The sequence below is a fragment of the Humulus lupulus genome, chromosome 7 (assembly GCF_963169125.1).
Source record: "Humulus lupulus chromosome 7, drHumLupu1.1, whole genome shotgun sequence".
NCBI classification, from domain to species: domain Eukaryota; kingdom Viridiplantae; phylum Streptophyta; class Magnoliopsida; order Rosales; family Cannabaceae; genus Humulus; species Humulus lupulus.
Genome location: NC_084799.1, coordinates 128,016,393 through 128,039,510, shown reverse-complemented (window position 1 = coordinate 128,039,510; position 23,118 = coordinate 128,016,393). Strand labels below are relative to the sequence as shown.

Here is a 23,118-nt window from a genome sequence, read left to right as displayed (position 1 = left end):
CCGTAGGTAGGGTACTTGAAATATTAAAAGAAAGAGACTAAGGGGTCGGAGGATCTTGAGGGGGGCCCTGATTGATGACATCTGCAGTTTCATTATTCGCCCCGTCCATGCCAGTCGCCAAGGAGATTTCGGGCGAAGCAGGTACTCTTGCCCTCTCCTCCTCTGCCAGTCGAGCAGCACAGCGGGCTAGCTCGGCTTGCCTTGCGCATTCGGGAAGGTAGTTAAAGTTCGCCCCTTGGTTGTGTTTCTAGAAGTCATAAAAAAACTTACTTGTGGCGTTCTTGTACCTTTCCAAATTGCTGGCATTGGCTTTCTCAAGCTTCTCAATCCGGCCCTCCAAGGTTGTAGTCTCCTCCTTGCTCGCGATCAACTCCTGCTCGAGCTTTTTAGCCTCGTGGTAGTTAATGCGGTTAGAATCCTTGAACTTATCCCTCTGCTCGACGGCTTTATCTAGAGAATTTTGCTTCTCCTTCAACTCCTTAGCCAGTTTGTTCTTCTCCTCGAGCACCATTGCAAGCTGTTCAACATATTTCGCTTCGGTAGCTTTGAGTTCGTCGGCATGTTGTTGCTCCAAGAATTTAGACCGCTCAGTGATAGTACCCGAGCATAGCCGGCTGACAGTAAGGGTCAGAAATGCCTACGATTAGAGCAAAGATTAGACTGACGGTAAAGTACGCAAGAAGTCATCTCCACAGGAAAAAATAACTTACACTAGCAAATTCATTTAAAGCGTGGGTTAGGATCTGGTCGACATCCATTGCCTCAGTTGCGGCCATCGCCTCTCAGCAGCAGTCGTGCTTCACAATTTTTGCGACTCTGTCCTTGACCGATCTGAAGGCGCGACTAGTTATGTTGCCCCCAGTGGAAGCATGACCGGCCTGCTGAGTCTGGTCAGTTGGGGCTGCTGGAGATGGAGTAGACCCGGCAGGAGCAGGGGGAGTCTGCTGCTCATGGGGAGAAGGTGGTGGAGTTGCATTGGCTGAGGGTCCGTCCTTCGGGACGCGTGCAGTGCGAGGCTTCTTAGCCTGAGGCACTTTACTGCTTTCCCCAGGATGCCTCTTGCTTGTTTTCTTTTTGCTCGAGGGAGTTGCCGGAGCCTCGGGGGCGCTGTAAATGTCGAACACGCACTCGGAGTCCATATCTGAAACAGAAGCAAACATTCGAGTAGTGAGATAGTATAAACAAGTAAATATTTCATGTCAGGAAAATAAACAGAAAAAATTGTAAGTGAAATACCCGAGCTATCATTATTGGTCGCTACATTATAAACTTTACTAGTCTTATACTCACTCTCTGGCATTAAGAAGGATGAATCTAAATTTGGACCGTACTTAAAATTGCCGTCCCTGTCAAATAAGTGACATGGAATTGGCAAGCTATCTAAGAGCGAGAGATCAGTACCGTTCTCGTCTGAAGATTCATTGAGGGGCTCAAGGGGTTCAGTAGCTTTCTTTTTCCCTTTTCCCTTTGAGACAGGGGGAGCGGAAGCCCGCGGGGTGCTGGAAGGTTCCCTGATTGTTACTCCAGTGGCCCTCCTCAGAGGAGTTTGTTCCACGTCTGGGTGCTGCTTGGGAACTTCTCCACTAGTATCACTCCCCGTTGTTGACTCCCTCATGTCCTGGTGAAGGGCCAAAAGGCCGACCAACCTAAGGTTAGCCTCTGTGACCAGATGTTTGACGCTTTTCTCCACGTCAGTCATACTGGCCAAGAGGGTTGATCTCAACTCCATGTCTGGAGTTGGGTCTGGTCGCAGCCATGGGCCTGAAAGGCATTAAAAGCCTAAGAACATGTGGAGGAAACACTAAATAAAGAGTAACAGCCAGTGGTACAAAGGTTTTACCTCCTTGAGCAAAGGCCAAATTGTTCGCGATCATGTCGGTCGTAAGGAAATACTCTTGGTAGTACCTCCCGACATTCGATATGTGGGTGGTGTCAGTCAAGAAGGTGTGTCCAGTCTCCTGGTGGAAAAAGTGAAAGAACCTCGTACCTTCTTGGTTGGGGTTGGATTTGAGGTCGAACAAATAGTTAACCTCATGAAGAGTTGGCACGGGCCATTTTTTGTGGCTGTAAAGGATATAGAGTGTAGCAAGCATTCTATACCCATTATGAGTTATTTGAAAAGGGGCAACTCCAAAATAGTTGACCACCCCTTGGAAAAATGAATGAAGAGGCAAGGTAGCCCCTGCCTCAATGTGGTACCTTGACCAGGCGCTGAAGGCGCCTCTGGGCAGGTTCGTCCGTTGATCTTGGTTGGGTCGAACTAATGTTACCCCCGTGAGTCCATACTTCTTGATGTAGTTGGCGATCATCATGATCGTCACTCAGCTCTCGGGTACTAAATACCACTCAACATCTGGTTGAATGGCATTTCGGGGCTGAGCGTGAGTTTGGATATTTGGGTCAAGAATATTTTCAGCTCGACCACTGGTCGAGGGAATTTCAGCCTGAGGAGCAGGCTGATTTGAAGGATTGGGAGTTTTCTTTTTCTGGGCTGTAGTTTTAGCTCGAGCCATATTTTGAATAAGGACAGATGGAGTGTTTAAAGTGGCACGAGAAAATGGAATGTTAGGCATCAGCGATGATGGTTGCTCCTCATCCTCAAGCAGATGAGCCAATAAGTTGTCGTCGATGGGTCTTTCTCCTCCCCACGGATCTTGCATGAAAGTTGCGAACAGAGAAAGGAGGAGATAAGACACACAACTTGAAAGCTTATATTGAAAGTTGGAATAACGTTGCTCGCGTATACGACCAGCATCATTCTAACAGAAACACTAAGTTCTATACGAGCAGTTTGAAAAACAGATTGAAAAGCAGAAGTAAAAAGTTTTTTGAGAAAAAACTTTTTCGACTCTGAAGGGGCGAGAAAAACCCAGTTTTTCACCTAGCTTAAAAATCGAATTTTTACTTCGATTTTACGCCCTAAATCTACAATCTTGACTACCAAACTGGCTCCTAACTCATATGAAACAATATTTCACTACCCTATTACTCATCTATCAACATGCAAACAATCCCCATATATTTTTGGCCAAGAACATGAAGGGGTTCAGAAATAAAAACACGCATAAGGCAGTTTCGAATAGCAATAAAAAGGACAAGAAAGTTCGTAAAACTTACTCGGGTAAAGATTGAAGTCCAAAGATGAGAGCTATCGGGTGACCGAGTGTAGATGTCTGAAAGTTTCTGGGCTCTGAGGCGCGAGTTCTTCAGCATTCTTTAAGAAGGTAAAGGCAAGTAAAAAGTAAAAATGGTAACTTAAGGATTATTTATGGAGACCAAGGCATGTTAAAGGGGGCAATCATGAGTTACTTTTTTCTACGTATGGGGAAGTGGAATGGCTGTCAGACACACTTTTGGGAAACTGAAAGGACCTGATTAGACATGATTGGTGACATTTTTCGAAAAGGCATGGGCGGTTCTGACATATTTTGTGGGGCATACGAAAGGTTAGTTTTCTAAGTTTACTTATTACTGGTCGCAATAAATAAACTCGGGGGGCAAATGTTTACCCAAAAAAGATCACAGATGACATGGCAAATATTACTTACACATGGATTGACACGTGGCAGAATTAAAGGGCAGAGGTGCTATTCGGCTATCGACCAGAAGCGCGCCTCCTCGTCGGTGTTAATTTTTGTCACGTCTGGGCTGGTCGTGAAGCCTGATTTATTTCCTTTTTAAGTTGTAATCTAGAAATTAACTGCATTTGAATATTTCTTCATAATTATCCTTGATATGCGGTTATTAAGGATAAGATAAGACACGTTTTCATATGTAACCCTCCTTGAGCCTATAAATACAGATGAAATAGCTCATGGAAGGGACTTTTGGATTCATTTTAGCTTTTTTGCGTAAGATTGAGAGAGAAAGAGCTAAGGTGAGTTGTTACCATCCGATTGTATTACGCCTAAGGTCTGTGAAACTCAAGAACCCTAGTTCTTTGATCACAACTTTAGGATTCTATAATAACAATATCACAAAGTGGACGTAGGTCATTACCAATCACTGGGGCCGAACCACTACAATTCTTGGTGTTCTTTCTTTTCCATTAGATTATCTTTTCAAGCATCGTGCTATTTCCTGTCGTATTTTTGACTCTGCGTCGTTGGCTAATTTGAGGGTCAACATAAACTTTTCCTTCCTGTCCAGATACTTTAAATCCTTCTGGCTGATCCATATAAATGACTTCGTCAAGCTTTTCATTAAGAAAAGTTGTCTTGACGTCCATTTGCCAGATCTCATAGTCGAGAGCGGCTGCTATGGATAGGAGGATGCGAATGGATTTGAGCATGGCTACCAGACTAAAAGTTTCCTCATAGTCCACGCCTTCTCTTTGGGTATAACCCTTTTGCCACTAATCGAGCTTTATAAGTCTCGATATTTCCATCAACACCTCATTTCTTCATGTAGATCCACTTGCATCCAATGGCCCTAAAGTCACTAGGTGCTTCCACAAGATCCCAGACAGAATTTGAGTACATGGACTCCATTTTCTGTTTCATGGCTTTGAGCCATAGTTCCTTTTTATGGCTAGCCATTGCCTGTTTGAAAGACAACGAATCACCATCACTAGTGTCACCAACAACCATATTGGTTTCACCATCCAAACCATAGCGAACTGGGTTCCTAGAAACCCTCCCACTACGACGAGGCTCCGTGACTGTTTGCTCAGGAACAGTGGTACTTTCTTCATTTAAATCAACTTGCGTCGGTTGGACGTGAAGAGTGGGAATTTCATTATCATTTCACGTTGATGATGATAGAACATTGGATGGAGTCAATTCTTTAAATATCTCCTCTAAAACTACTTTGCTGCGAGGTTTAAAGTTCTGGACATAGTCATTTTCCAGAAAAGTAGCATTTGTAGAAGTAAACACGTTCTTTTCTAAATGACTATAGAAAAGTCCACCCCGAGTACCTTTAGGATAGCCAACAAACATGCAAACTTCAGTTCGCGGTCCTAGCTTTCCCTCATTTTTCCTCAGGACGTGAGCGGGACACCCCCAGATTCTATAATGACATAAACTAGGTTCACGACCATTCCAGCGTTCTAAAGGTGTTTTGGGGATTGATTTAGACGGCATGACATTGGGAATGTAATTCGCGGTTTCAATTGCAAGTCCCCAGAACGAAGTTGGTAGAGTTGAGTAACTAAGCATGCATTTAACCATTTCCAATAAAGTTTTGTTTTGGCGTTCCGCTACACCATTTTGTTGCGGAGTACCTGGGGCAGTAAGTTATGAGCAAATCCCAAGTTCAGTTAAATAATCTTGGAACTGCATATCCAAATATTCTCCACCCATATCATATCGCAAGATCTTTTGACGTTTTACCTAATTGGTTCTGAGCCATTGCTAGGAATTCCTGAAACTTTGAAAATGTTTCAGATTTCCTATGCATTAGGTAAAGACATGAGTATCTAGAGTAATCGTAAATGAAAGTGATGAAATACTCAAAACCACCCCTGGCTTGTACATTCAAAGGTCCACAAACATCTGAATGCACAAGACCAAGTGGTTCTTTGGCCCTATCACCCTTTGCAGAGAATGGACGCTAGGTCAGTTTGCCTTCTAGACAAGATTCACATACATGTAATTCACCTAAGGTGAGTTCCCTCAAAGGTCCATCCTTTGTAAGTCTTTGAATCCTATCATAGCCAATGTGACCTAGTCTCAAGTGCCATAAATATGTCATATTATTGTTATTGGTCTTTTGACGTTTATTGGTCCTAGCTTTAGCTACTTTGAATAAATCATTATTAAGAGCGAGGGGTTTGTTAGGTCGCAGAATATAAAGCCCGTTTTCCAAACATGCAATACACAATTGTGATCCATTGAAAGAAATATATATATCAAAACTTGTGAAAGTCATAACAAATCGTTCTAATTGCAACATGGAAACTGAAATGAAATTTCTACTAAAATCTAGAATAAAAAATACATCTTTTAAAATTAAAAATTTATTTCCGAACTTCAGACAAGCTCTTCCTCTAGCTTGGACCGCAACGAACGCTCCGTTCCCAACTCTAAGCTTTAAGCCGCCTTCGTTCATTTCCTCCCACGATTCAAGAAGCTGCAAAGACTTACAAACATGGTTAGTAGATCCAGAATCAAAAATCCAAACAGAGTTATCATTCTCTAAAACACATGTTTCCAAGATAAATGAACTATAATCCTTACCTTTGTTTTTATCTGCTAGAAACTTGGGGCAATCTTGTTTCCAATGCCCCTTCTCTTTGCAGTGAAAACATTTACCTTTACCTTTCTTGTTTTTCTTGTTTTTCCCCTTAGGCGTCTGTGCACTTGGTTGTGCACTCGCCTTTGCAACATTTTCAGGCTTGGGGTTGTTTTTCTGCCCACCTTTCCTCTTGTTTCCAGCTTTTGATGACGAAGCTTGGTTAGCTTCAGCCTTAGCTGGATCAGCAGCAGTAGTAGTAGTTGTCTTCTTTTCTCCTCCCTTACTAGGTCCACCCATGATAGACTCAAAAGTCTGAAGCTCATTCATGAGTTGCGTCAGACCATAGTTGAGTTTATTCAACACATAGGTGGTGGTGAATGGAAGGAAAGCTAGAGAAAGACTGTTGAGGATTAAGCCAACTTGAGTTTCCTCATCAATTATGGCTCCGTGCAGTTCAGCTTCCTAAAAGTAGTTTGTCATCTTGATTAGGTGATCACGAACATGTTGAGAAGGTGCCATTCGAGCATTGGCATATATCTTGGTGGCCACAAAATGAGTCTGCGCTGACTTGGCACCAAACATGTCTTGGAGCTGATCCATGATTTCGTAGGCTGTCTCGACATTCTCCATCTTTGTCTTGAGAGTGTCGACCACACTAGTCAACATGTAGTACCGCGCCTTGTTGTTAGCCGCCTGCCAACGCTCATACTTGTCCCTCACAGACTTGGTAGCTCCTTCAGCTGGAACTTCCAGGGATTCCTCAGTCATGACGAACTTGGAGTTGTCACCTATCAACACAATGTTGATGTTTTTCTTCCATTTAAGGATGTTTTCTCCAGTGAGTTTCTCCATCGAAAGTTGAGAAAGGATGGGAGTAGACACAGCTATAACTCAAAACTACAAATTACCAATAAAATAGAAATCAATCACATTTGCTCAATAAAACTTTTATTCACACAAATTTTAAGAAATACCACAACATATACCAAAAATATGTAAGATATGAGAAAAAAATACAAAAAACAATCATATCTCTATTTTTTTAGGTTTTTAACTAATCTATGATATCCTTGTCCCAGTTGGCGAGAGTAAAAAATTCCACTAGTTAAATAGAGTTGCAAACTCATTTAATAATGGATACCACTATTAACAGCATACTATTCGATCAAAATAAGAAAACAATTTTTTTTTATGAGCTAAACCCACAGTTTCAATAATCATATATTTAGTCCTTGTAGTCACCGTAGGGGTGAGTCTAGTAGAATTTGACCTATAATTATCTATCTTTCGAAATCTAACCTTGTTAAAATAACTAATGAAAACCTTCCGTAGGGGGACGAATCAAAGCGCCTCGAGGCCCCATTAAGCTATTGACTATGTTAAAACAACGGTGGAGATCGAATAAAATCCTTAAAATAAGCTCATTATAAAATTAAAATTAGTATTTTTATTATTTATTTTTTAAAAATTAATGACTATGGTTTTCCAAAAAAAATAAACAGATTAAATTTTTAAAACCAAAGTCCTATAATTTCTTATTAATTCTAAAGTATCACATTGAAACAAATTCAATTAATTTGTTGCTAATCAATATTTAGGTTTAACTAATATAATGAACCTATACAATTAAGTCCAACTCAGGTAAATGAGCCTTAACAATTGGGTTTGTATGGAGGAGGGCTGGGTCCAGTATGTCGTTCCCACTACAAAGGCTCCCTATTTTCCATACAAGGTCCAAAAGACAGGAATTTAAACCTTCATTTTATTAATTGTTATTAATTGATTAGGCCCACTATAGTCATGCAAAGCAAATGAGCATTCACAAGTGGAATCACTCACAAGAGAGGAATTTAAACTTTACATTTCCTAATGGGCCAAATAAAACCTATCATTTTATCAATATTTTATTTGGCAAAATACCATATATCTAACAAATATATGGGCCACTATATGTATCTAAGCCCAATTGCAAAAATACCACATATAGTGCAAACAGACATGTTATAATTGGATGGGCCTAATCATGTTACTATTTGAGCAATTCTATGAATTTATGCAAAAATACCACAATTTATTTCATTTGCAAAAATACCACAATTAATTATCTAGAATTTATCAAAAATAATTCAAATTAATTAAATTTTTGCAAAAAATAAGTCAATTTAAATAAAATTTATCAACAATTAACAATAGTTAATTTAAATTTTATTTATCAACAATCAACTTGATTTTAGGTTAATTTGAAAAAAATATTAATTTAATTTAAATAGGATTTATCAACAATTACCCAAAGTTAATTTAAATCTCATTTATTAATTTTTTTTATTAATTGGCTGAAAAAAATGATATTTTTCAAAATTTAACCAATTTTAAATTTTAAAATCAATATCTTAACTATTTTCCAAAATATCTTGTGTTGTTACAACTATTTGCTAATATTTTAACCATTTAAAAATAAATAAAATAAAATATAATATAAATAGTTATAAAAACCCTAAAATATCTCAAAATAGTTAAACAAATTTAAATATCCATAAAAATATCTAACTAACAATATTCTAATTTCAAATAATTTAAATATTAAAAACTATAGAATAAATAGATATTTATATTTTCAAATAAAGATTTAATAAAAAAAATCAAGAATTTAAATAAAAATATCTAAAATATCTGATATCATAATTATAATATTTTAATATATTAAAAGATTTAAAATTAAGTTGTTAGTCTATTTTTAAATTTGAATTTAAATCTTTGTAGAAAATATCTAATTATTTAAATTCCAACTAACAAAAATATCTTATTTAAAAAAAAAATGATAAAACAAAAAGAAAAAAAATATTTTTGGTTTTGATAATAAATAATGTATTTTCACAATTTTAATTTTTTTTATTTCTAAAAAAAAAAAAAAAACTGGATGAACATTACCCGTTTCGGATACTATCGGGTGCGCGCGCGCATGGGAGCCGGTGCAATTTTTTTTTTTTTTAGCAATTTTTCAAACCAAAACCATTTTCTAATTAATTTTTAACATGTTTTACACAAAATAAAGCATATATAAAAATTAATAGCATAGAAAATACAACAAAATAACCTAAAAATTGCTAAAATTCACATAAAATCAACATGCTTCATAAAAACATGAAAAATATCCAATTATTCAAACATATCAAATAATTCAATTTTAAATATGTTCATGCATGAAAATAAAGATTACCAAAGGCTCTGAGGCTAGTTGTTAGGAAAATTTATACAAGAACTTTATTTATTTTAATGTATATCTAATATTAAATAAATTAATACGAGATAGCCTAAAACATGTTTTCTAAAATTGAATTCAAAGATAAACAAAGAATAGAATACTTACAGTATACACAGCAGAATGAAACAGTCATTCCTTTAGTTTCTCTAACTCTTATATCCTCTCTGTCGCAGAGTATTATCAAGAAACTGAACCGATCTTCTATTTTCTTCACAATCTTCCAATATATCCTTAGAACCACCTAGACTAATGTGGGAAATTCTCAACACATGAGATAGATATAGAGAGAAGAAGAGAAAATAACAAAGAGGCTTTGAAAAGGACTTGTGTTTACAGAGAATCTAAAACTATCAGAGAATCTGACTTGTGACTTATGTTTTGACTTCTCTCTAAGCACTCATTTTATAGACTCAACTATGCCATTTAATTTAATTAAAAAATCAATAAAATAATAGCAATTTTAAAGCCCTAGGTCGAAATTATCATGGGCTATAGGCCCGTAAAATTTCCCATTTGATTATAAGCCCATTGGACTTAAAATCAAGGCTTGTATTATTGTCTATTGATTTAATTAATTAAATAATTATTTATAAATTGAACCTTGTTTTAAACTTATTTATTAATTTATATACCAATTTATCTTAATTAATAAATCTGCTATAATTTCTCTTTTCTTCTCAGAATTACACAACTCTGTGAAACTATCCAAAATTGACCTGGTCAGCTTTGATAATTCTAATTGATGATTAAATCAATTAATTGAGACTATCTAGATGATTTTATCCAAGGTACAATGGGGACCATGGGCCTATGAAATCAAGCTCCAATAAGTTATCATAAATCTAACAAATAAATTTTGTTGACCCAAGATTTGGCCAACTGACACGGGTTCAAAACGTGATTGATATGGACGAATGTATAGAGAAGAACGCAATGACAAAAGTAAAGAAAACACAGTAATTTATAGTGGTTCGGCCCCAGGATTTGGTAATGACCTACGTCCACTTAGAATAATATTGATATAAAATCAGAGGGGTGATCAAAGAACCAGGGTTCAATGAGTTTCACTCTTCTCTAAAGAACAATACAGATATACTTGGAGAATTACTATCGTTTCCTATGATTCCAAAGCTTAAAAAAAAAGGCCCCCCTCCTTTGAGCTATCTCTTCTTATTTATAGGCTCAAGGAGGGTCACAAGAGATTGTTACAGATATTCTTCCCTGAATAATCGGATATCCAGAAGATTGTATGAGATAAATTCGGGATTCATATAGATCTTCCCATAAATGTTGCCTTGTACGCGGAACTACCGACCAGACTGGTCGTGGGTAAGACAGGCTTACCATGCTTCTACTGTGTCTCCTGGTCGATACTTTAGCAGGCGCTTGCAAGTATCAGCCACGTGTCAAGAGATTGTTTGCCACGTCACCAATGCTAATTTATTGGATAACATTTTCCCCCCAAAGTTTATTTACTATGAACAGTAAATAAACTTTGAACGAACGACCCTTCGGTAACCCCTTCTGACGTGTCAGAACCCTTCGTGTGTTTTTGAAAAAAGCAACCCACTTCTGTCTAATCATGTCCTTTCAGTTCCCCAGAAACGATTTCGACGGCCATCCCGTTTCCCCATACTTAGAAAAAGGAAAACTAATGATTATACTTTTTTAATATCAGAGAATACTTATATAAGACTGTCGAAGCCTCCTCTTTCTTTTTACGCACGCCATTATCTTTGCAGAAAACCCTAAAAACTAGAGCTTTAAGCTTTTCCGAAGACCGTTTTCCTGCACTTCCAAGACTTAGACCGTGGGCTCTTTAATCTCCGAAGACCTTTCTTTCACCTTCACGATCACTTTTCTTGGTAAGTTTTCGAAACCCCATGCTTATAATTTCTCGTGATGCATGCTTCTGGTGGTATACTGTTTAAGTCTTTCTGTTTATGGTTTTAAATACCTGTAGACAGAATGTTTTGTAGGCGCAGTAGAGTTACGATTTAGTTTAAAAATTCAGGATCATGCTTTTTAGGACGTAAAACCGAAGTAACATTTCGATTTTTAAGCCAGTTGAAAAATAATTTTTTCCCGCCCTAAGGGGAGTTGAAAAAGCTTTCACAGAAAAACTTTTTACTTTCACCCTTTGATTCGCTTTTCAAACTGTTCGTGTAGAAAAACTAGCTTTTTAATAGAATGCTGTTGTGTAAAAGCCTAACTTTTATACTCGACCAGCGTTATTCTAAAAGCTTTTTAGAGTTCTATTTCCTCACCTCCCCATTCTTCTGTTTGCAGACTTTAATGCCAGATTTGTGGGGAGGTGAAAGACCCATCGACGACGACCTTCTTGCCCAGCTGCTCGAGGGGGAAGAACAACCAACTGTACGCGTCCACGAGATTCCTTTTTCGCGATCCTCTTCCAGACCCCATCCTTCCTTTCCAATGGCCTGCTCAAAGTCCTCTGGCAAGAAAAGGCCCGAGTCTGAAAGCAACCCTACTCCTCCTGCCCAGCCTGATTCGCAGGCTAGGGCTCCCTTGACCAGCAGTCGAGAAAATCTTATTCCTGACCCTAATATCAAAACTAGGGCTCGTCCTCGTCATCGGAATCCGCCTGATGTCGAGTGGTATACTCCCCCAGCCAGTTCAGTGACCCTTCGAATGGTTGCTAACTGTTTCAGGAAATTCCCCCTTACGGGGGTAACCATTATACGTCCCACCGAGGACCAGAGGGTTAACTGTCCAGGAGGGGCGAACAGCGCCTGGTCCCAGTATCACATTGAAGCGGGAGCTTATCTCCCTCTTCATCCCTTCTTTGTGGGGGTGGCCAATTATTTCGGCGTCGCTCCCTTCCAAATAACTCCAAACGGATATAGGATGTTGGCCGCACTCTATGTCCTGTACAAACTTAACAAATGGTCAGAACCTTCACCCCACGAGGTCAACTATCTCTTTGACCTCAAGTCCAACCCACAGCACAACGGGACGGGCTTTTTCCACTTCTGCCACCAGGAGACCGGCCGGACGTTCCTTAGTGGTACTACCCATATATCAAACGTGGGGCACTATAACAAGGAGTACTTCTTTACTCCGGACATAACCAGTAATAACTTGGCCTTCGCGAGAGGAGGTATAAACTTATCTTCGTCTAGTCGATACTTTAACATAGAGTGTTTCCTTTCATTTTTTCTCAAACTTGATCTGTTTTTCAGGCCCTTGGTTACGTCCGACCCCAACACCAGACATGGTGTTGAGGTCTAACACTCTGGCCAGGATGTCTGATGCAGCAAAATGTGTCAAGACCCTGACACTTGAAGAGAATTTGAGGTCGTCTGGCCTCCTGGCTCCTCGCCATGAAAATAGAGGGTCCGTGGTGGACGAAGCCACTACCGAGGGGGTTCCCGAGCAGCAACCTCCTGTGCCTCCTCCTAGGAGGAGGCCAACAGAAGTTACGATCAGGGAACCCACGGGTAGCCCTTCTGCAGAAAGGCCTTCTGCTACCCAAGGCAAGGGGAAAGAAAAGGCCAAAGAGCCTATTGTTGACTTGGGAGAATCTTCCGATGATAACGGTAAAGTTATTTCGCTTTTAAATGGTTTGCCGATTCCCTGTCACTTGTTTGACGGGGATGGTAACTTTACATATGCTCCAAACTTAGGGTCAGACTTCTTCATGCCAAATAATGAGTATATGACTAATAGAGTCAATAGTGTAGCGACCAGTAGTTGTAGCTCGGGTATTTACTTTGTTACCTTCTTTCAATTGTCTATCTTACTTTCACCTGCCTCCTTTTTATAAACTTGCTATGTTTATCTTCATGCAGATATTTCAACTCCCAACATTTTTGACATGTACCAGGCCGAGGAGGAAGAGGAAGTTCCTCAACTCCAACGGAAGCCCAAGAAGAGATCTGGCGAATCCAGTCGAGGCCCTCCAGCCAAGAAGGGTCGATCAGAAGATCCTCCTCAGGGAACGCCTACTGAGCAAAGTCCTGCGCCAACTGGGCGAACTCCTACTCCTTCTCCAGCTCCTTCTGTGCAGCAAAACGCTCCCGCCTCGCCCAACCCTCCAGCCGCACCGACCAGAGAGCAGCTTTCTCGCGAAGAGGCTCATGGGGCCAGACTTATGAGCCGTGCCATTCGATCTGCCACGGACCGCCTCGATCGTATTGGCAAAGGCGAGCGTGTTAGGGCAGCAATGGTCCAGGCTGAAGAGTTCCCAGTCGATCAGATCCTTAACAGGGCTTTGAACGAAATCTCCAGCGTAAGTGTTTCTTTATTCTTCGAGTTTTTAGTTTTTTTTTAGCCCTCGTGATCAGTTCTAACTCCTTTTTCTTTGTGAACAGGCCTTACTTTCTGCCATTACTGCTCGTACCCGAGCCCAGGCTTACATCGAGCAGGTCGAGGCAAAAGCCATCGAGAGGTATCAGGTGAAGGCGGCCGAGGAGCTTTCGGCTGCTGAGGCTAAGCATGCTAAGGAGTTGGAGGCAGTGGTCCGAGAGAGGGACACGGTGGTGACTAAGCTGTCAGAGGCTGAAGCTGTGAAGGAAGCAGCGGTCAAGTTGAGACAGGAGTACCGAGATTTCAACAAAGCTCATCTCCACAAAATCAAGCATCTGGGGGAGGTACTCAAGACCAAGGACGAGGCCATTCGCACTCTCGGGGGCAAGGTGAAGCAGTTGGAGCTTGACAACTCCAAGAATCTGGAAAAGTATAAGAGGACTACACTCCGATGTTTCTACAATTTCTGGAAACACAATCAGGGTGCTGACTTTAGCTACCTTTCAGAGGAAGTCAGAAATGCGGAGTTGGCTCGATGTGCTGCCCAACTGGCCGAAGAGGAGGCAAGAGCTGCAACCCCTGCCACTCCAAGCGTCGCTGGTGTAGAAGAAGAAGTTGTCGAGGACGCGACTAACCAGGATGCTGCCCAGGACCCTCCGGCCCCGAATGCCTCTTGAATTCTTCTCATTTATTTTTTTTTCTTCTTTTTGGATATACGACCCAAGGGTCGTGATGTAAAGACAATAGTTTCTTTTTAAATTTTGCTGCATGGGCAGTGAATCTTTTTTCTTGAACAATTACATCCAAGCTGCGATGCTTGTGGTGTAAAAGCTTAACTTCTTGGTGCTATAATTATTTATTATAACATTTGTTCGTATGACCGGACTTAGCATAGTACTCGGGCATGATTTAACAAAACATAAATTTTGAAAAATACTCTAAGTACTGTAGCATGCTTTCACTTATTTTGTTCATGTGTTTACATACCTTGAGAGTATGCTTTGCTATCGATGTGCCTTATATGCCCCCCAAGTGATTGAGGAGCGTGAGGTCCTTGGTCACTTGCCTTGACCATAACCTGTTCGAACATTCCTGTTCGTAGTAAACTGATACTTGTAATACAGCAAAACAACACACGTAATGAACAAATACTTGTAAATATAAATTCACAAAGGTTGGCAAGAATGACTGGCTGAGCATAGTCCCTTATAATCTCGTATTAAAAATGGACTAAACATGTCTTTACGAGTGATTCTAAAATAGAATTTTACATATTCGAGCAGTTAGCCATACAACGTGGCTAACCCTCTTTGCAAAACTTGTAAAAATTAAGAAGAGAAATTTAAACAAGCCAGTCCTTTAAGAAGGGCTGTTCATTGATAATACTTGCGCAGGTGTTCTCCATTCCAATAGCGCGGAACGAGATCTCCGTTTAAGCGTGCAAGTTTGTAGGTGCCTGGGTGAAGGATTTCTTCAATCTGGTAAGGTCCTTCCCAGTTAGGTCCGAGCACTCCAGCAGTGGGGTCGCGGGTATTTAAGAAAACTCGTCGTAGCACCAAATCAACGACGTTGAATTTTCTTTCTTTAACTTTGGAGTTAAAGTACCGGGCGACTTTTTGCTGGTATGCAGCAACTCGGAGTTGAGATTTTTCTCGTATCTCGTCGATCGAGTCTAGGGATTCCATCATCAGCTGACTGTTCACGTCCTGGTCGTAGGTCAAACACTGATGTGAGGGGGGATCTAACTCGACAGGTAACATGGCCTCATATCCGTAGGCTAGGGAAAATGGGGTATGCCCTGTTGCTGTTCGGTGAGATGTTCTATACGACTAGAGGACTTCAGGCAGTTGCTCTGGCCACGCCCCTTTGGCTTCTTTAAGTCTTTTCTTCAGGGTGTCCTTAAGAGTTTTGTTCACGGCTTCGACTTGACCATTCGCTTGGGGATGTGCAACTGAAGAAAAACTTTTAATAATGCCATGCCTTTCACAGAAATCGGTGAATAAGTCGCTGTCAAACTGGGTCCCGTTGTCTGAAACTATCTTCCTGGGTAATCCATACCGGCATACAATGTTCTTGATGACGAAGTCAAGAACTTTTTTGGTTGTGATGGTTGCGAGTGGTTCAGCTTCAGCCTATTTTGTGAAGTAATCAACTGCCACAACTGCGTACTTTACTCCACCTTTCCTTGTTGGCAGGTATCCAATCAAATCTATCCCCCATATTGCGAAGGGCCATGGGCTCTGCATCTGTTTTAGTTCATTTGGAGCCGCTCGTGGGATCTTGGAAAACCTTTGACATTTGCCGCATCTTCGTACATACTCCATTGAATCCTCGTTCATTGTTGGCCAGAAGTAACCTTGTCTTAGAACCTTTTTTGCCAAACTCTGCCCCCCAGCATGATCTCCGCAGAAGCCTTCATGCACCTCCCTCATGAGCTCCTTAGCTTTTTCTGGTGTAATGCACCTGAGCAGTGGCATTGAATATCCTCTTCCGTACATAATGCCATCGACCAGTATATACCTAGCGGCCCGCCTTTGCAGAGTTCTGGCTTTGTTTCTATCTGTTGGCAGTGTGCCATTCGTCAGATACTCCAAGTATGGCGCCATCCACGTATCTTCTACACGAATCTCCATATTGGCTTCGGCCGCTTCTATGCTTGGCTTACTCAGTCTTTCTACTAGAACTATGTTCAAGGTATCAGCATCCTTTGTGCTCGTGAGTTTAGCCAAGGCGTCTGCATTCAAATTCTGGTCTCGCGGAATTTGCTGGAGGGTGTACTTTGTGAACTGGGCTAGCAAATCCTTTGTTTTATTCAGGTAGGCCATCATCTTTAAGCCTCGCGCTTGATATTCTCCCAGGACTTGATTCACGACTAGCTGAGAGTCACTGTAAATATCAAGCGTCTTTATGCTCATGTCTTTGGCCATTCTCAATCCAGCTAGGAGTGCTTCGTATTCTGCTTCATTGTTTGACGCCGCGAAGTTGAACCTGATTGCGCAGTGAAATCGATGCCCTTCCGGCGTTACCAATATCACTCCCGCTCCGGCGTGGGATTCGTTAGATGAACCATCTGTGAATAGTTTCCACGAAGGAGTTTTGTCTTGGGGCATGGGCGCTTCAGGTTGTTCGCACTGCTCACTGCCTAGGAGTTCGGTGAACTCCGCGACGAGATCGGCCAAGACTTTTCCCTTTATTGCTGCTCGGGGTGAATAAGTTACATCGAACTGCCCTAGTTTGATTGCCCATTTTAACAATCTTCCAGCCGCCTCAGGTTTTTGGAGGACTTGCCGAAGGGGCTGGTCGGTTAAAACTATAATAGGATGGGCTTGGAAGTAAGGACACAACTTCCTGGAGGCTAGAATTAAGCAATATGCTAACCTTTCAATTGGCGGATACCTTAATTCCGCTCCAATCAGCCGTTTGCTGATATAGTAGACCGCTTTCTGTATGCCTTCTTCTTCCCGTACTAGTACTGCACTAGCAACAACTTCAGTAATCGCCACGTAAATAAACAAAGTTTCTCCTTCGATTGGCTTTGACAAGATGGGAGGTTGCGCCAAATGAGCTTTTAAGGCCTGGAATGCCTGCTCGTAGTCTCCCGTCCATTCAAACTTCTTATTGCCTCTGAGTAGATTGAAGAAAGGGACACATTTGTCAGTTGATTTGGAGATGAATCTACTCAGGGCAGCGATCCTTCCGGTCAAACTTTGTACATCTTTGATTTTCTCCAGTGACTTCATGTCGATCAGGGCTTTTATCTTATCAGGGTTGGCCTCGATTCCTCTTGAATTCACTATATACCCTAAAAACTTCCCTGATCCGACTCCAAAGGAACATTTGAGGGGATTCAACTTCATCCGGTACTTGCTTAGCACATTGAAGCATTCTTGTAGATCCCTCACATGTCCTTCTGCCTTCTTAGACTTTACCAGCATGTCATCCACATATACCTCCATGTTTGCACCGATCAGATCCTTAAACATGTGGTTGACTAGCCGTTGGTAAGTCGCACCTGCGTTTTTCAGTCCGAAGGGCATTACTTTGTAACAGTATAAGCCCATATCGGTCCGAAAGCTGGTGTGATCCTCGTCAGGGGGATGCATGCTGATCTGGTTGTAGCCTGAATATGCATCCATGAATGAGAGGATCTCATGTCCTGCAGTTGCATCGACCATCTGGTCGATCCTTGGGAGCGGGAAGCAGTCCTTTGGGCAGGCTTTATTGAGGTCCGTAAAATCCACACAGGTACGCCACTTGCCGTTAGGCTTGGGGACCAATACCAGATTCGAGACCCACGAGGGATAAAACGCTACCCTGATGAATCCATTCTCCTTAAGTCTTTCGACTTCTTCTTTCAGAGCTCTTGATCTATCTTTATCGAGCAGCCTTCTCTTTTGTTGCATGGGTGGAAAGGCTTTGTCTATGTTCAGGACATGGCTGATTACTGCAGGATCTATCCCAACCATGTCTTTGTGTGACCAGGCGAAAACCTCCTCGTTCTTTTGCAAGAATTCCACCAGTGCTTGCTTTATAGTAGGCTCTAAGTTCTTCCCAACCATCACGACTCTGGTTGTGTCTTTTTTGTCGAGTTGGACCTCCTCCAGGTCCTCGACGGGTCCAACATTTTCTTCAAAATCCCCAAAGCGAGGATCCAAATCTCCATCCTCACTTTGGGCAACACCCTATTTGGCGACTTCACCACCGGATTGGGCTTGCGTGTCTATTTCCATCTGCAATCGATCTGGGGCAGTGCTCCTCGATGTCCCACTCTTCGCCTTTGTGATCGAGGCGTTGTAGCACTCCCTGGCTTCCCTTTGGTTCCCTATGACGCATCCTACCCTCGCGTCCGTCGGGAATTTCATGGCTAGGTGCCACATAGAGATGACGGTCCGTAGATCAACCAGTATGGGTCTTCCAATAACGGCGTTGTATGTCGAAGGGCAATCGACCACTACAAAAGTGGTGAGTAATGTCCTTGTTGCGGGCGCTGTACCTGTCGTTATTGGAAGCTTGATCATTCCGGCTAGGGCGAGTCCTTCTCCAGAGAAGCCGTATATGGTTTGATTGCAGGGCTCCAAGTCTTTTACGGACAACTTCATGCGTTCCAGTGTTGATTTATACAGGATGTTCACTGAACTTCCTGTATCGACCAGTACCCTTTTTACCATCATGTTGGCCATCTGGATGTCCATGACCAGCGGATCGGAATGTGGGAACCGAACGTGCTGGGCATCGCCATCAGAGAAGGTTATCTCACCCTCCTTTGACCGAGCCTTTTTTGGTGCACGGTCCTCCACAGTCATCATCTCGATGTCCTGGTTGTGACGTAGAGTCTGAGCATATCGTTCTCTGGCCTTTCCGCTATTTCCCGCGAGGTGCGGGCCTCCACAGATGGTCAAGAGTGTTCCGGCCACGGGGGCAGGCTGTAATGGTGGCGAGCGTTGGCGTGTAGACGCCTGCTCGTTTCTACCTGGAGCTTCTCGTTGGGAAGTTCCCGAGTCCCGTATGTACCTTCTCAAGTGTCCTTGTCTAATGAGGAACTCGATTTTGTCTTTTAACTGGTTGCATTCGTTAGTGTCATGTCCGTAGTCGTTATGGTAATGACAAAACTTGGTGGTGTCTCTTTTCGAAATGTCTTTTCGAATGGGTCCCGGTTTATTGTAAGGCACACTAGAGCTTGTGGCCTGATAAACCTCTCCCCGAGACTCGACGAGGGCAGTGTAGTTAGTGAACCTAGGTTCATAACAATTACCCTTGGCTCGTTTGTTGTCGGAGGTGGAAGGCTTGTTATACGGCCGTTTCCCACCATTTTTGCCATTACCGTTGCCGTTTCTGTGGCCTTTGTTGTTGCCATTAGGTTTGGAACCATTGGCGGCTTTGGCAGGCTCGGCGGCCTTCTTACCCTTGTTCGAGGGTTTTCCATCATCAGCAATGGCTTCCTCAAGCTTGATGTAACGATCAGCTCGGTCCAGGAACTCCTGGGTTGTTTTAACTCCTTCCTATCAGAGACTCTTCCAAAGGGGAGAGCAACGCTTTACCCCTACGATAATGGCCATCATCTTGCCTTCGTCTCCTACCATTTTTGCTCCAGCCGCCGCTCGCATAAAGCACTGGACGTAATCTTTCACTGACTCTCCGTCCTGCTGGCGAATCTCGACCAGCTGGTTTGCTTCGGTTGGGTGCACACGACCCGCATAGAACTGCCCGTAGAACTCCCTTACAAACATTTCCCAAGAAACTATGCTTGCAGGCGGGAACTTAAAAAACCACTCCTGCGCTGCTTCAGAAAGTGTTGCAGGGAAGATCCTGCACCGAGCGTCTTCGGACACTTTTTGAATGTCCATATGAATTTCAAATTTATTTGCATGCGAGACTGGGTCCCCATATCCATCAAAGTTCAGGAGCGTAGGCATTTTGAACTTGCTGGGAGTTTCGGCGTTAGCTATCCTCTGGACGAAAGGAGTAACTTTCCTCCTGTCGTGGTCGATATAAGAAGTTCTTCCTCCGACTAGCTGCTGCACAGCCTGATTGAGTGCGTCTATCTGGGCTTGCACTGCGGCAGGAGTTGCGGTGGCCTCTGTGGCTGGGGGGAGGTTTTCGCCGTGCCTCTCGCGACGATCGTTGAGTACATCTCTCAGGTCCTCTTCTCTTCTTCGCTGCTCGCTACCTCGAAGCCGGTTAAAGACATTATTTTGTCTGGGCTGCCCCCCAGCATCTTGTCTATTTGGCTGGTCACCTTGAGGTACTTGGCTCCTGCCTTTACCTCTTTCTCCATTCCTCCCAGCAGCATTTCCCTTGCCTGAGTCGGCCTCATTGTATCCGTGGCCATCTCTGAACCTTGACTGGCTGTGGTGAGACTGACTGTTCCCCCTATTCCCGTCTCTGGCAGAAATGCCCCGAGTGTTAGAGGGTGGCCTGCGCTGGTCGCGGTGTCCCCATGCATTATCATGCCGTGGGGGTCCACGGACCGCAGAGCCTAGCTCCGAGTCCCTCCTGTTACCAGGAGGGTATTGCCCTCTGTTTGCTTGGTTTGGCCCATCATTCTCATGGCGTCTAGGACTACGAGGCTGACGCTTGGCCCTATTCTGCTTTTGTTGCGGGGGATTACCCCGAGCAGCTTGGGATGGTGGATTTGCCTCAGGGTCCAACGAGACATCGTCATGGGGTGTCTGAGGCTGCTCGGGCCTTTGAGGACTTGAAGGCTGAATTGGTGGGCTAGGATTGGGACCCCTCTAGGGTGGTCCATTCGCGGGTTGGTCAGGCTGCGAGGCAGGTGCGGCCTGATTTCTAGCCAACAACAATGCTGCTTCGAGGGCGGCCATGGCTTCGGTCTGGCGGCGATCCACCTCCGCCTGTCTCTCGCTCAATTCTGCACGCTGCCGATCAATCTCCTGCTGCTGCCACGCCATAACTTCTGTGGCAGTTTCTTGATTGGCCTTCAGACTAGCCAATTCTTCCTGCAACGCGCCCAGGGTGCTCTTCAGCGTCGCATCGTCCATTTCCTCCTCTTTAAAATCTAGTTACGGCTCATCTTCCGCCATGCTTGCAGGGGGAGGAGGAGGTGGTGGATTTGACGGTGCAGCGGCGGTTGCCTGCCCAGTTTTCCTTCCTGCTTTCGCCCTTGGTTTTCTTAACAGCAACAAATCAATTTCTCAATGAAAGCACCAGAATGTTGACCCATGATTTGGCCAACTGACACGGAGTCAAAACGTGATTGATATGGACGAATGTATAGAGAAGAACGCAATGACAAAAGTAAAGAAAACACAGTAATTTATAGTGGTTCGGTCCCAGGATCTGGTAATGACCTACGTCCACTTAGAATAATATTGATATAAAATCAGAGGGGTGATCAAAGAACCAGGGTTCAATGAGTTTTACTCTTCTCTAAAGAACAATACAGATTTACTTGGAGAATTACTATCGTTTCCTACGATTCCAAAGCTTAAAAAAAAGGTCCCCCTCCTTTGAGCTATCTCTTCTTATTTATAGGCTCAAGGAGGGTCACAAGAGATTGTTACAGATATTCTTCCCTGAATAATCGGATATCCAGAAGATTGTATGAGATAAATTCGGGATTCATAAAGATCTTCCCATAAATGTTGCCTTGTACGCGGAACTACCGACCAGACTGGACGTGGGTAAGACAGGCTTACCCTGCTTCTACTGTATCTCCTGGTCGATACTCTAGCAGGCGCTTCCAGGTATCAGCCACGTATCAAGAGATTATTTGCCACGTCACCAATGCTAATTTATTGGATAACAAATTTACTAACTTATTAATTCCTCGTGACTCCACTATAGACTCAGAATTGCACTCTTGAATTCATAGAACACTCTATAAACATAGATACACTATTAATTATCCATTGTTACAACCATAATTGTCACTCAATCCTCTATAGACGGTCTACAATGAGATAGGACTAAAATACTGTTTTACCCCTCATTGTATTTTATCCTTAAAACACTTAGTTCCATGTAAATGATATTTCAGTAAACTAATTTAATTACTGAAATGAGATCTCTATCATTTAACACCTTGAACCAAACTACAAGGAAACCATTGTTTCACTTCTTCATCAGAAGCTACAGGTTTCAGAACACCACCCTTGTAGACTAACATATAATCCCTAGTCCGCCTAAATACTTTAGGATATGTGTAACTGCTATCCAATGTTCCGGTCCTGGGTTTGACTGATACCTGCTCACTACTCCCACTGCATAGCAGATGTCTGGTCTAGTACACAACATGGCATACATCAGACTTCCAACTGCGGATGTGTAAGGAACTTTTCTCATTGCATCTTCCTCTTTAGGAGTCTGGGGATTCTTTGAAAGATGAATTCCATGGCGGGACGGTAGACGCCCTTTCTTGGAATTTGTCATTGGGAAACGTTCAAGAACTTTATCAATGTAAGCTGCTTGAGATAGAGCTAAGAGTCTGTTCTTTCTATCCCTGATGTTCTGGATACCTAGAACATAACTTGCTTCACCCAAATCCTTCATCTAGAATTGAGTGCTCAGTCAATTCTTCACATCTGATAATTTCTTAACATTGTTTCCAATGAGTAAGATATCATCTACATAAAGAACCAGGAATACCACTATTTGATTTTCCTTCAGTTGGTAAACACAGGGCTCATCAATATTTTGTTCAAAGCAATAAGTTTTGATTATTTCATCAAACCTAAGATTTCAGGAACGAGAAGTTGCTTAAGTCCATAGATGGACCTATTCAACTTAGAAACTTTTCCTTCTTGTCCAGATACTTTAAATCCTTATGGCTGATCCATATAAATGACTTCGTCAAGCTTTTCATTAAGAAAAGTTGTCTTGACGTCCATTTGCCAGATCTCATAGTCGAGAGCGACTGCTATGGATAGGAGGATGCGAATGGATTTGAGCAT

General features: G+C 42.4%; 1 protein-coding gene across 1 annotated transcript; it reads right to left on the bottom strand.

Annotated features, from left to right (window-relative positions):
• Positions 1-782: 782 nt before the first annotated feature.
• Positions 783-1,615, bottom strand: LOC133792180 (predicted GPI-anchored protein 58). Its single transcript, XM_062230095.1, has 2 exons — positions 1,402-1,615; positions 783-1,141 (listed from the first exon to the last, which is right to left on the bottom strand). Exons 1-2 carry the CDS (start codon positions 1,613-1,615, stop codon positions 783-785), a joined length of 573 nt encoding a protein of 190 aa, XP_062086079.1.
• Between the last annotated feature and the right edge of the window lie 21,503 nt (positions 1,616-23,118).

What these genes read in the sequence shown, in the direction of transcription:
- LOC133792180 (XM_062230095.1), bottom strand. Translation starts at nt 1,615, where the DNA reads ATGAGGGAGTCAACAACGGGGAGTGATACTAGTGGAGAAGTTCCCAAG. An exon ending in TGAATCTTCAGACGAGAACG is followed by an intron (nt 1,142 to 1,401) that starts GTACTGATCTCT and finishes CTTCTGTTTCAG; the next exon opens with ATATGGACTCCGAGTGCGTG.